General features: G+C 47.0%; 1 protein-coding gene across 2 annotated transcripts; it reads left to right on the forward strand.

Annotated features, from left to right (window-relative positions):
• Positions 1–3,653: 3,653 nt before the first annotated feature.
• VTCN1 (V-set domain containing T cell activation inhibitor 1) lies at positions 3,654–11,148 on the forward strand. 2 transcript variants are annotated; one of them, XM_032679209.1, is made up of 5 exons: positions 3,654–3,685; positions 7,308–7,372; positions 8,041–8,388; positions 10,055–10,333; positions 11,003–11,148. In XM_032679209.1, the coding sequence occupies exons 1-5, from the start codon at positions 3,654–3,656 to the stop codon at positions 11,146–11,148; spliced, it is 870 nt and encodes a 289-aa protein (XP_032535100.1). The 2 variants fall into 2 exon arrangements, with proteins under 2 accessions (XP_032535100.1, XP_032535101.1); XM_032679210.1 differs by having other exon boundaries at positions 11,027–11,148.
• The last annotated feature ends 1,618 nt before the right edge of the window (positions 11,149–12,766 follow it).

The following is a 12,766-nucleotide window of genomic DNA, read 5'->3' on the forward strand; positions in this document are numbered from 1 at the left end:
CACATAGGGACAGCACTACCTTCTAGGCACATAATTTCTGTCTGAAACCATCTTAGTCCTCTCAGACAGAGGAATGTGTTTTCTCTTTGTGTTAGGTATCCCTTACACACCCTGTCGCTGACATTTTCCAAGAAGCTGTTTGTGAGAATTACACCAACGACCATACAAACTCTTTAGGGAACTGCAGCTCTACATTTGACATGGGAAGAGTAGGTTTTGGACAGCATGGGGTACTAATCCTGCCAGGGTCAGGCCCTGCTATTGATTTTTTTTCTTTTTGTTAAACTTGAAAGCTCAGTCAGTCTCAGATATTATAAACTATTGACTGGCTATCACTGTGTATTTGGGCAAACAGGGCTGTGCATGAGGATATCTTCATGAATCATGTTCAGAAAAGACATTTAATGACCTTGGTCGTTTTGGGGGGTTTTGGTGTGAGTGTCCTCCCATTGTTTGGCAATGAGTCATTCCCCTCAGTCTTCATAATTCAGAATACATTGCAAATTAATACATCCTGCTGATCTGCTGGAGTTTGACATTGGACACCAACAGCCCAAGATGGGCTTCCAATGCTCTGTTGGTGAATAGCCTGGGGCAGGTGGTAGATTAGAAGGTCTAGTCAGACTGTTGGGCTATATTATGTTTTCTTCTGACCAGCTGGTCTCTGAGACAACAAAGGTATTTTCAAGACAGATATACATGCAGTGCTGACAGAACTGCACTGGTAGATATTGATATTTTTTCCAGGACAAAAGCTCTTGTTGATAAAATTGCCTGTCTCCAAAATCTGTGGAAAAAAAAAAAAGGATGAACATGAAGAGGGGTTTTGGGAGTCAAGAGAAGAGGAATTTACTCACTCAATAGGGAAAACAGAGTGTAGCTGGAAGTAAAATGAGCAAAAAAAAAGACTGTGGAAAACCCGAAAGGATTCCTGCAGCCTAAAATACTCCATGTAGGGTGCCTCCAGAGTCAAGTATCATGCTGGGATATTTCTCCCTTCTCAGAGAGGCAAACCACACTGGTGACATGGCTGCATTTGTAGCTCTGTGCCACCAAGTTTGTCCCAGAAGATCTCAGGAACAGAGCAGAATCTGGCTCAGACAGGCTTCTTGACCTTCCCATTGCAGGAGGTGATTCACAAGGGTTCACTTACTGTCTGGAGTGCCACATCAGGACAGATCCTGCCAGTGGCTCACAGGCAGTGTAGAGAACTTCATATGTTTCCAGACAAGGGTGGCTCACCACCTCCCTGTTTTGAGAGGTGAGGGCTTGTTCTGAGTGCTGCTGCTTCCAGCTTCCCTTCAAGGGCAGGTGAGGCTGAGGACAGATAGAGCTGATAAAGCAGTGTCAAGCTCTCCTCCTTCCAAACCACTAATGTTCCTATTTCTGGTGCTTCTCAATCGCTTCTTGACATCATTGTTACAGATGTGGGATCACAAGGCTGAAAACATGTTCAATGGGCAAATTGAACATGTTCTTTGGGCAAATCCCAAGAACAGCTTTCATCTTTTCCGGTGCTCTGGCTGCCTTCACCACTCTTGAATGATCTGTCAAACTTGACTGCTGGTCAGCTTGCCACAACTCTATCTTCTCCTGTTTTTTCTCCTTCACTGATAGCTCCTGCAGCAATCCAGTGACACTGAAATACGGTGTGAACTTATTCAGGTGAACCCTTCTGACAGAATTATTATTTGAGAAGAAAGAAGCAAATTGTATCATGAAGGACAGAGTGACTGCAGTCTGATTCTTGGGCCCATGCTTCCTCCAGACCGCTGAACATCTTGGGCCCTGACCCATGTTCAGTCCTTCCTGCCCACACTGTTCCTTCATGCTGGCAAGAGGCAGGACTGTACTGTGTCCAACTGCAGGGACCCAGCAAAGCTGGTAACACTTTGTGCCTGCTGTTGCCTTCTCCTCAGCGAAAGCAGCTGATATGTCTTTTCCTCAGGTGTTCACCAGCTTTCATAGACCACGTGGGACCAGATCCTGCTTCACATTTGGTTGGATTTTGCTAATAAATTCAAAAGTGGTAAGAGCTGGGCGGATCGTGTGATTACAGGTCCTTGGTTTCTTTGGGAAATATCCTGAACACCTCTTGGGGTTTTTTTTTGCAGTGTGAGCATACCAAGAGAAGTAGGTCCAGCATGAGAGCTGCTGAGAAATTATTGTGGTGGTGCCCTGGTGAATGGGACTTGCCCTGGTCCTGCCAGGGCTGCCTGTGCCAGAGAGCAGTCGTGTGCTTTTCAGCCTGGAAGTAACATGATCATTGACTGCGCATGAGGTGTGCTGTGGCTGTGACCTGGGGTTAACTGGTGCTGAAAGGGGACACCTTGTCTGCACTGCAGCACAGGCAGCAGTAAATCAGGTGTCACCACAGCCATAAATCAGGTGTCACCAAGGGCAACAGGGTATTTCTTAATGTGCACTATGGCCTAGAGCTGTTTTAGGTTCTAGTACTGTTCTGCTAAATTGTGAGAAGTTTAGTAATCAGTAGAACACTGAAAAATAAATGAGGATTTTTTTTTTCAGATTATCATCACAGACCAGTATTGGCTGGTCTTGACTTTAACCTCTGTTGCAAAGAAAGTAGTTTGGGTTTTTTTAGTTGCTGGACTGCCCCCACTTCCTCTGGGCATCCTCAGCTTTGCACAGGAAAGCTGTTCACTCTCACCAACCATCCAAACTTGCTAGAAATAGCTACAGACTGTCAAAAATCCCCCCTTTTACCATCTTCCTTGGAATACAGCCCAGACATAGATGGCAGGATACACGGGTTCCCTTTTGGGAAACTGAACATGGGGTGTAAGCTGCCTTCCCTTTTCTGTTCTTTCTGCCCTTCTCAACCTCTTATGCCCAAGAGCCACTTATCTTGCCCCCAGCCTTGGGTGAGACCAAGCTCAGAGGCAAAGACTTGCAGGGTCTTTCAGGGCCCCGTTTCTTTCCTTTACATGCTCTGATATGTACCATAATGACAGACCTGAGAGCAGCAGGAGCTGGCCTCAGGGAGGAGAAGTAGTTTGGCTTGAAGGAGTTCAGTGGAATTAAACAGCAGTCAGGAGAGGGGTGACTGCCAAATCTGTGTGGCTCTGACAGCACTGCTGAGCCCAGAGGAGCCTCTTAGCCCAGCACAGAGAGGCAGGGGAAGATGTGCATTGTGAATGGGGCCAGGAGGGCCACTAGGAAGGCAGGTAGGGCCTCTCTGCCCAGTGCCAAGAGCATGATTGGAGATTTTAGTGAGGAGACCTGAGCTAGTCCTGGGTATGACATGACTAGCGATGGGTAAGCTGTGGATCTACATGGGAGACTTCTGCAGTCTGGGCCCAGGATTAGCTGGCTACCAAATTACGAGTTGTGCTATTTTTTGTCTTAAATTAAGACATGTTTCTTAAACGCATGGTGTACGAGGTCTCATAGTTGCCCCAGTATCTAACCAGGCCTCCTTGCTTTTGACTGCCCTGGTGGGGCGAGTCAAGATGCTCACTGCTTCCTCATTCCTGAGAGTTCACTGCTTGGGCTCACCACTCCTTAGCTGAGTTCAATTATTTAAGCAGGACAGCTTCAGAGAATATATCATGCAAAGGACAGGGGCTGGCTGAACAGTGTGGGACCAGCAGGCACCAGGTGTTTGGCTTCTCTTCATAGATGCCGTGACCATGGCATCCCAAAGCCAGATCATTTTCTGGAGGTATGGTATTATCTGGACCTGCTTTGGGAGAGGGGAGGGAGGGAATTGCATTTTTCAGACTCTTGGGATGTATCACCCTGCTGCCAGGAGCTTTCAAGACAGCAGTTCTTTGTAGCTTGACTATACTGCACTCACTTAAATACCTGTACAGCTTCTTTTGTACAATCTTCAAGTCCATGTATCTATCAGACACCCATGTGCAGGTCATCAGCTGTAGTGAAAATGTGTGTCCTAGAAACTGTGCATTTGCTAGAATTTGCTACCTCAGGATTGAATGCTGTGGTATGTGAGGGCATCAGTGGCTCAAGAAAGGCTGTGTTCCTGCTGTTGTAGGTTGGGGTTGAAGAAAGCAGCCCATTCCTTCTCCTGGTCCTCAGACAGTTGCTTATGTTGCCATCACATCAGCATGCTGTGGGGAGAAAGAAGCTGTCCTCCACAAATTTCTTTGCAGTGTGGATCAGGAGTAAGAGCTGGGAAGACATTCAAACTGATTTGTGCCTCTTGTTTCAACGAGCCAGTTTCCTTTGGAACTGTTGACCAAATCCTGATGAACTACAGTTAGAAAAAGATGTATTGTGGTGAAAGTCATAGAAATATCTATCTCATATCCTTAGCTCCTGATTGGTTGAAAATAACTCCCACCAGATGGGTAAAGTGGCAAACTCGTTTCAATCTCCAGTGATTGTGAGCTGAGCTTGCATCCAAACCTCACTGCTTGAACAGAGGCACCAACAAGCTGCATCTTTTCATCCCAGCTGTGGGTTTTCCAGACTGGATGGAGATGGAGGCTCCAGTGAAGTGAGTGAGACAGCCCTGATAGCATTTATTGTGTGAAAAATGTTTCAACTATTATGATTATCCATCGCACCTGAGCTGAAAAGCAGTGGGGAGAAGGACAGTCCACATGTGAACAGAAGACCTCTCTGACATGAGCTTTTTCACATGAAGCATCAAGGAAAAACTAAATAGTAATGGTATGTGCACTTTTTCACTGACAGTAGTGAAGTGACCAGTAGACACAATGTCACACAGTGTAAATACTCACTGGGCATCATATTCTTCATGTGTCTGGAATGCATGCAATAACCATCTGTTATTCTCAAGAGGCAGCTCAGTCACCCTTTGTCAGGGAAATGCAATAACTGATTGGTGTGAAAAAATGCACACCTACCCCTTGCTGCTCTGAGAACCATTCTCTAGCTCTGCCACTTCCTCTGCTTGCCCCTGGCTCCTGCACACAGCCAGGCAGCAGCAGGTACCTGGAAGGAGAAGGATTCTTCAGGGACACTTGCCTCTTCAGGCTAATCTTGAAATACAGAAATAGACCAGAGAGAGGGGTGAATTTTCCAGGAAGTTTCAGAGAAGCAGGGGGAGATTTCTACTGATTTCAGAAAAAAAAACAAAACCAACCAAGTAAACAAAAAAACCGCACTAAAGAAATAAAACTAAAGTGCTGAAAAAAGTTGGGTTCTGCAATCATTAGCTGCATATTTGAATGGAAACTCCACCCCTTTGGGTTATCTCTGCCATGCTGTTTCTTTTCCACAGCAAACTTTGATATAAGAAGGAAGGCAGGGGACCTTCAGTCTCTTATTCTTCCATTTTTTTTACCGTCTAAGCCCATTCCTGAGGGAAAGCTTACTCCCAGCAGAGCTAGAGATCTGAAATATTAAGACTGCCTGTCACAACAAGGCTGTGAGCCTCTCCCTGTCCCCAGGCTGTGCTCAGCAGCATTCAGGCAGGGAATGAATGAATTTTATGTCAAATTTGATTCCAATTTGATTCTAATTTTGGCTGATCAGGAACAGGAACATGGTAAAGAGGGCAGGATACACAGAGCAGCATCCCGCAGGCTGCTGAAGTGGCACTGGGAACTGAGGGTGGTGTCAAAGTCCCCATCCCACAGACCCCCAGGGGAGTGGCTGTTGATGGGTGCCCAGCTGCCCACTGCTTTCTACCCCAATAGTGTCAGCTGTGACTGCAGCTCCAGGACACCAGTAAGTGGAGAACTGCTGTCCACCCTGGTCATGAGTGAAAACTGGTGAGAATGGGGAGGGAGTCAAATAAGTGACATCTCCCATCTCTGATACCATCTAGGCAGAGAGATCTTGGTACAGATGTGAATGTACATATAAAGCTGTATGAACTCTTATGTGGATTAGAGCATACTTGTGGTGAAATACATTCTTCTGATCCCTTCCCCTGAGTGTGTGCAGACAGGGCTTCCTCAGACAGCTTTCCACTGGTTTTAGAAATGAGAATGGAAGGGAGACAGTGGGAGGGCAAGCAAGTCTTCTCCAACATCTCTCCTTCTTTCCATGCCTTCTTTCAACCCATATTCCCTTTCTCCCTCCCCTGCTGTTCCCTGCAGGAGATGCTTGTTCACACGGTGCAGCTCCCTAGAGCTCCGTATCAGCCATATGATCGTGGCATCTGAGGCAAATAAGGCTCGATTGTGCAAGTGACTGATGCAGGCACACAGTAATGGTGGGAGCAGTTTGTGCTTGTATGAACACTGCTGGGCTCTCCTGTGGGAGGCTGCTCCATGTATTGGGAAAGAGTCTGCTGCAAGCCAGCAAATGCTGTTGAAGCAGAGCAGCTGTTTCTGTGTTTGCAGAAGGACCACGACCTCTTTCAGCCTGATTCTGTCTGGGGACGAGATAGGAAGCAGCAGCTCAAGAGTTTCTGTGTACAGTGGAGCAAAACAAGCCCTGGGCTGGCAGCCCTGGACAGTAGTGTGGAGTGGCCACTGTTGGTGCCCATGCCTCCTGCAATGCTTCCTCCAGTGCCTTTCAGACTTGGGAATGGGTAAAGTGCCCTGTGAGGACCTCCTGCAGCTCTCTGGGCTTCTGCTCTGTGAGCAGTCTCTGAGACTGTTGGGAATGAGCATATGAGCTGCTTGTCCCATGATGTACCTGTGGGTTTTGTGGGGAGCTGCTTCAGGGCTTGCTCTGGTGGGGAGCTGAGGTTGCTGCCACAACCCTCCAGTCCACATGAAAATGTACCCATGACCACATGTGACAGCTCCACTGGCTGCAGTGGGAGCCTGCACCTGGCCATGCTGATCAGTCTGTCTAAGCTGGAGCTGTGCTGGATGGGTTGCTCTTGGCAAGGCTCAAACTGTGCTACACCATGATTTGCTGCCTTTCATGTCTGGCAGGGCCGCTCTGCCCATGTGACTTGGCAAGTGGTCCTCTCTTCTTCAGTCTCTCATTTAACAGCCCATTATCCATGAGCACATGAAGCATCTCAAATCTGACCAGCTCAAAAAACTGTTCCCATTTCCAGCCCCCTCTGCCCACTCCCTGGCTTGTACCTGGTGTCTCCTGGGGTCAGTAACCTGTCTGCTCTGCTCACCTCCCTGATTCACTCTTCCCCTGCAAGTACCAGTGGGAACTGCCTGTCTTATGCACCAGGGGATGCAGAGTGGAGCATCCTCCATTGGGACCAGCTGGCTGCTCTAAGGCAAAGCCTGGGGCTCTTCCCACCACATGATCCCCCCACCTTGATGCCAAGTGCTCACCTGAACGTTCATCACTACTGTGGTCCCGTGCTTCTCTGTCCACCTGGCTCTAGGTCTTGGCTGTGCAGTAATGCTGTCCTTTCCTTTTTCCCCAAATAGCATGACTACAGTCATTATCATCCTGGCGGCGGTGATTGCCCTGATCATTGGTTTTGGTGTCTCAGGTATGTGACTGCTCAGATTTCTTGCTGTTACTGGTGGGGCGATGAACTTCTGCCCTGCCTCTGCATCCATGTGTCCATCCTGTGCATGGGCTGTGGCTGTGTGTGGAAGTACCATCTATGACATTTTAACAAAGGCTAGATAAATGTAGTGCAACCTGTGCTGCTGGAGGTGTAGTGGTACATTAGCTGAAATATCCTTGGGCTTGGGGCCCTAACCAAACACACAGAGAAAGTGCTGCACATATTGTGTTCTTTCTCCCAGGTAGGAGGAGATGCACATTTCCCAGCTCCCTCAGAGATAACAAAAATATGTTGTTTCGGTGTTGGCCAAACTGCAGCCTCCTTGGAGTGTGCTGAGTGAGGATGATAGGGAAGGGATGCATGGGAAAGACGACCTGGCTCCGTAGAGTTAATTCTCAAGATTGCATCTTAAGGTTTGACTTGAGGAACAATGCTGACTTTTTCTTAAATGAAAGAAAATTGCTTGGATTCCACTAGGGGGGAAAGAGCAGCCTCTGCTAGCAGCACTGGTAGCTGCTGCTGGTGTCCTTGCCATGTGTCAGTGCCTGTCCAACCTCGGGATTGGTTCCTGACAGCTGCAGGGCAGTTTGGTCTTTCTTCACACTCCCTGCCTCACCTTTTCATAACCCTTTGCTTTCTCCTTGAAGGAAAACACTCCGTCAGCGTGATGGCGCTGACATCTCCAGGGAACATCGGCCAGCGCAGCATTCTGGACTGCACTTTCGAGCCCGACATCCGGATGGGCAGCATAGTGATCCAGTGGGTCAAGGCAGGAGTAGCTGGGCTGGTTCACGAGTTCAAGGGTGGGAAGGACCACCTGCAAGAGCAAAATCCGTTGTTTCAGGGCCGCACGGCACTGTTTGCGGACCAGGTGATGGGCGGCAATGCTTCCCTGGAGCTGAGGGATGTGCAGCTCTCCGATGCTGGCACCTACCAGTGCTCTGTCACCACAGCCAGAGGGAGCGGGGCAGCAGTGCTGCAGTACAGGACAGGAGGTGAGGGGTGCAAGGAAGAAAATCCTGCTGCAAAACACATGCTGTAATGCGGCCTGGTTGGACCTACCTGTGGTTATAGTGATGCTGGAGGCTCTGTGAACAGCACCGCTACTCCAGCAGCCACCAGCAGGCCCTGCACCCCTGAGTAGGAACAGGGTACTTTTTCTTAATTTTACAGAGGTGTTTATGGCCTTACCCAGTCTTTTGACATCCTCATTCCAGAAAAGATTATTAGTTTAATGCTTTTTTCTTCTATTAATCACACGTAGTCTACCAGCTCTGTAACTAACTACAAATAGCCCCTAAAAATGGCAGTAGCTAATTGATCTTATAAAGATCCAGATTTTATACTTGTTGAAGATAACATGGTAGCTTTTCCTCTCTAGAATTAAGATATATCTCCAGCCAAGAGAAGTGCTGTATAGTAAAAATTGTAGCCTATTTAATATATTTTTCTTTGTTTTTCCAAAGTATTCAGTTTTTAAAAATTACTATCAAAGCAACAAACTTCCCATACCATAGTTATGTGAAGTATTACATATTTGCAGAGTTAATTGTTCACCTTGTTATGAGTCAACCTCAAAGCTCACACGGGTACAAATGAGTTTTCACTAATGGGTGCTTAATTCTTCTGTACTCTCTGGGCTTGGCCATCATATTCACTGCTGGCACAAAGCAGTACACTCCCACTGAACTTCTCAGAGTTCCACCTATTTCTGTCACCTCTGGGCCTTCCTGACGACCTTGTTTTAAGTTACACTGACTATACAGTGGGGATAACATGAGCCTGCACAGGTAGGTGTTCTTAGTGTTTCTCTGACGGTTTTGCTGGCATGTCTGAGGTCCCAGCATACCTCTTGAATTCAGGGTTGGCACAGTACAGTGAGTCCATGACCTTCCAGGGGAGGTTTCTAAGTAACCAAGGGAGTTGTTAAAAAGGATGAAAAAAGTCTTCATGGCTCTCCAAATATTGAAGAGGCAGTCCTTCAGATGAGATCTGGGAACCACCAGGTCTTCAGAGTCTTCTAGTGAGATGAATTTGGCTGCAGTAACAAGTCACCTCCCAAAGGCTCACCTCATGCTGGAGACTGATGGATGAACCACTTCAGGGTCTCCTGCAGTCTGGAGTCTTTGCACTCTCCCTCTCATTACTGTGACCAGCATTGCTGCCCCACAGCTCAAACTGGGACAGGAAAAACTCTCAGGCCTCTCCAAGTCAAGGAAACGCAGTTTTAGGATGGGTGACTGCTTACTTGGTGAGGTGAGGTGTACCAGCAGTGTGAGGGGTGTCCTCTATGTTTAACGCCAGCCACAGCAGGATAGTAGTAACCAGCAGAGCTCTTGAATGAGACAGGCTGCTTTTCTGCAGGTCCAGTCTCCTCCTTTGGCCCAGCAGAGCCCCTTCCCCTTATCAGTCACAGGGAGCCCATCTTGGCACAGAAAGACAGTAACAAGAATTGATGTCACAGGAACATTTGCCCAGTGTCATTTCAGTGTCTCCCATTTTTTACCAAAAGCATTTGTTCTGCCCTATTGTTATGTGAAGCACCTCCCAGACAGTGAAGAAAGGGCTATCCCTGGGACTGGCAGACACAGTTGGGTACCTCATGCCCAGTTCCTACACACTTGCCTTGTGCTGACTCTCTCCCTGTTTTCCTTCCCAAAGCCTTCAGCATCCCCGAGGTGCTCGTAGTGAACAGCAGCAGTGGGGACACGTTGCAGTGTGAAGCACTGCGCTGGTTCCCTCGACCCACTGTGCACTGGACAGTCGACAACGGTGCCGGGGAGCACCTCCCTCACACTGCCAACACCAGCTACGAGCTGAACGCTGAAAACATCACTCTGAAAGTGGTTTCTTTTCTCCATAACATTACTGCTAATGCCACCTACACCTGTGTGATTGAAAACAACATTGCCAAGGCTACAGGCAGCATCAAAGTGACAGGTAGAGTTTAACACCATCCGGGGACCACAAGTGTGGAGAAGAGAGTTTAAACAGTGCCTCTGTGAACTGGGAGGTTCCTGCAGCACCTGTGTCAGTCAAGGAAGGGACTGAAAGCATGGCTAATCCAAGCACCCCTCTCTCTCTCTCTCTCTCTCTCTCTCTCTCTGCCCCTGGCATGAAGCAAAGGGTCTGTGTTTGGTCCTGCTATTTCTTATGTTTTTCATGGTAATGATTGCTCTCTTGGCACGGGGACAGAACTGCCAGGGAACCAGAAGAGACAAACTTCAAAAGAATCTATTCCTTTGAATGTTAACCAAACCAACCAAAACCCACAACTTTTGGCACTTTCTTTGGCCAGTTCAGCTTAGATCCTGCTTCTGTACCAAACCAGCAGGCCCCTTTACCTGTTATTAATGACAATCTCTCTGACTCCAGCCCCATCCCTTTATTTAAGAGGCCACTTCATTCACAGAAAATCAAATTTTCCAAAGAGCCTGAGTATCTTCTGTTCTACATGAGAAGGGTCATAGCTCTTCTACAGTGAAGGCTTCATTGCAATGAGTCTCCAGTACAAGAGGCAGGGTCTATCTTTATCATTATTCAGAGAAATAGGAAGGAATAAATATACACACTCGTTCTTCCTTCCCTGCTGTGTTCCCATTCTGGTAGCCTCTCACTACTCTTCTGCTACAGATTTCAGCATTACAAGGGAGACTAACTTGCAACTGGTGAGCCTGAATGCAGAGTCAGTGTCATACTCCTTTCCAGCCTGTCACTGGATGCTTCTGCTTCCCCTGTATCTGCTGTCGATATAATGCCTCTGAAACAATCGGACACTCTGCTGGGCCTGGAGGTAAGTTTGGAAAGGGAAACTCATAAGCATACATGCTTGACGTATATGTAGACCCTCTTGCTGAGTTTGGTTACAGCAGCAGAGCCTGCCAGAATGGGAGGACACGTCTTTCCGCTGCCCCATCCTTGCCTTGCTTGTACCCACTTTACTCAGACACCTCCCCTGTAGAGCGCAGTGTCTTCAGTAAACAGTACCTACTATGGACGCCCTGAACAGGGCTAGAGAGCACTGCCAGCCTGAGCAATCCCACACAGACCTGGAATAAGGAGGGCTGTAGACAGCACAGGACAAATGCCTTTAGTATTCATCGGCTTTGGCTTTGGGTGATAGGCTCTAGAGGTGAACTGGTGGAGAGCTAAAGAAAATCAGCTAAATGGAATATCTCTGTCTTTCCACACAGAATAGTCATTCCAGCTATGCTGACACCAGGACACATTTCAGACTCTGTTCCCTCTTGGGCTGAGAACTTCAACGCCTTCTCCCAGTTCCAGAGCATGTAGTAGCACAAACATGAAATCAGATGATTTCTCTTGAATTATTATTTCTTACCCACCAACAATGGGATACTTTGTTTGGCTCCAGAAAGAGAGCAAGGAATGCGATAAGGAGAATTGTATAAAGGAAGAGCTCTGATTGCAGGAACAAGATATGTTCTCTGGTCTGAAGTAACCCAGTGCCCAGAACTCTGATCATGGGCAGAAGCTCAGAGACAAACAGGAAAAGGGTTTCCTGCAATACATCTGAGAACTGTTCCTTCTGAGTACTAAAACCAAGCAAATCTTAATTGCCCCCAAACAGATTTGATTGACCTGTCTCTTGGCTTGTGATTCTCTGACTGTAGTAATAAAATTGAAAACAGGAGAGCCAGTTAACCTCCTCAGTCTTCTTGGAATACTGTAATCAAAATCCAAAAAAGATGTTGTGAATAGCAAAACAGCGATGGGTTAGAAAACTGCTAACAGGCTCGGAATAACCTGGCAAAAGCGACTGATGACTGTATGTGTAATGCAAAATAAAAGAGGAAGAGGAGTCCTCAGTGTGGCAGCAGACAGAAAACCAACATACAGAATGAGGAGAAGCAGACTTGTAAGATACTACTGGAAAGTTCAAATTCAGAAGCAAAGTTATTAAACACAGATATAACTATACAGCCAAATTTTCCTTTTTTGTTTTTTAAATAAGTGTTACCTGGCACTTCTTATCTATTTCTGTAGAACTGCCTGTTACTGTGTTATACATACTACTTTCAGTTGCACTTTTTAATCAGATTTTGATCTCTATCTTACATCACTTACAGTCAGCATTTTCCTCAGGCTGAGATAGTTTATTTTTAGGGGTTTTTTTTGTTTGTTTTGTTTTCTTTCTGGAGGGTGGCAGATAAGCTTTAGCAAAGTCTTTACTGTTTTGCAGAAAGCATCTACAGAAAATAAGGCTGTCACAGCAAAACTTATGTAGACTTCTTTCAGGATGGAGTCTCAGAACTTTATTGCATGGTCAGTGAAACAGTCAGGTCTTGTGTCACTCGTGCCTTGGTCTCAGAAGTGGACAGCAGGCCTTGAGAGGGAAGATACTTTACACAT

This window comes from Chiroxiphia lanceolata, chromosome 2 (assembly GCF_009829145.1).
Source record: "Chiroxiphia lanceolata isolate bChiLan1 chromosome 2, bChiLan1.pri, whole genome shotgun sequence".
Lineage (NCBI taxonomy): Eukaryota > Metazoa > Chordata > Aves > Passeriformes > Pipridae > Chiroxiphia > Chiroxiphia lanceolata.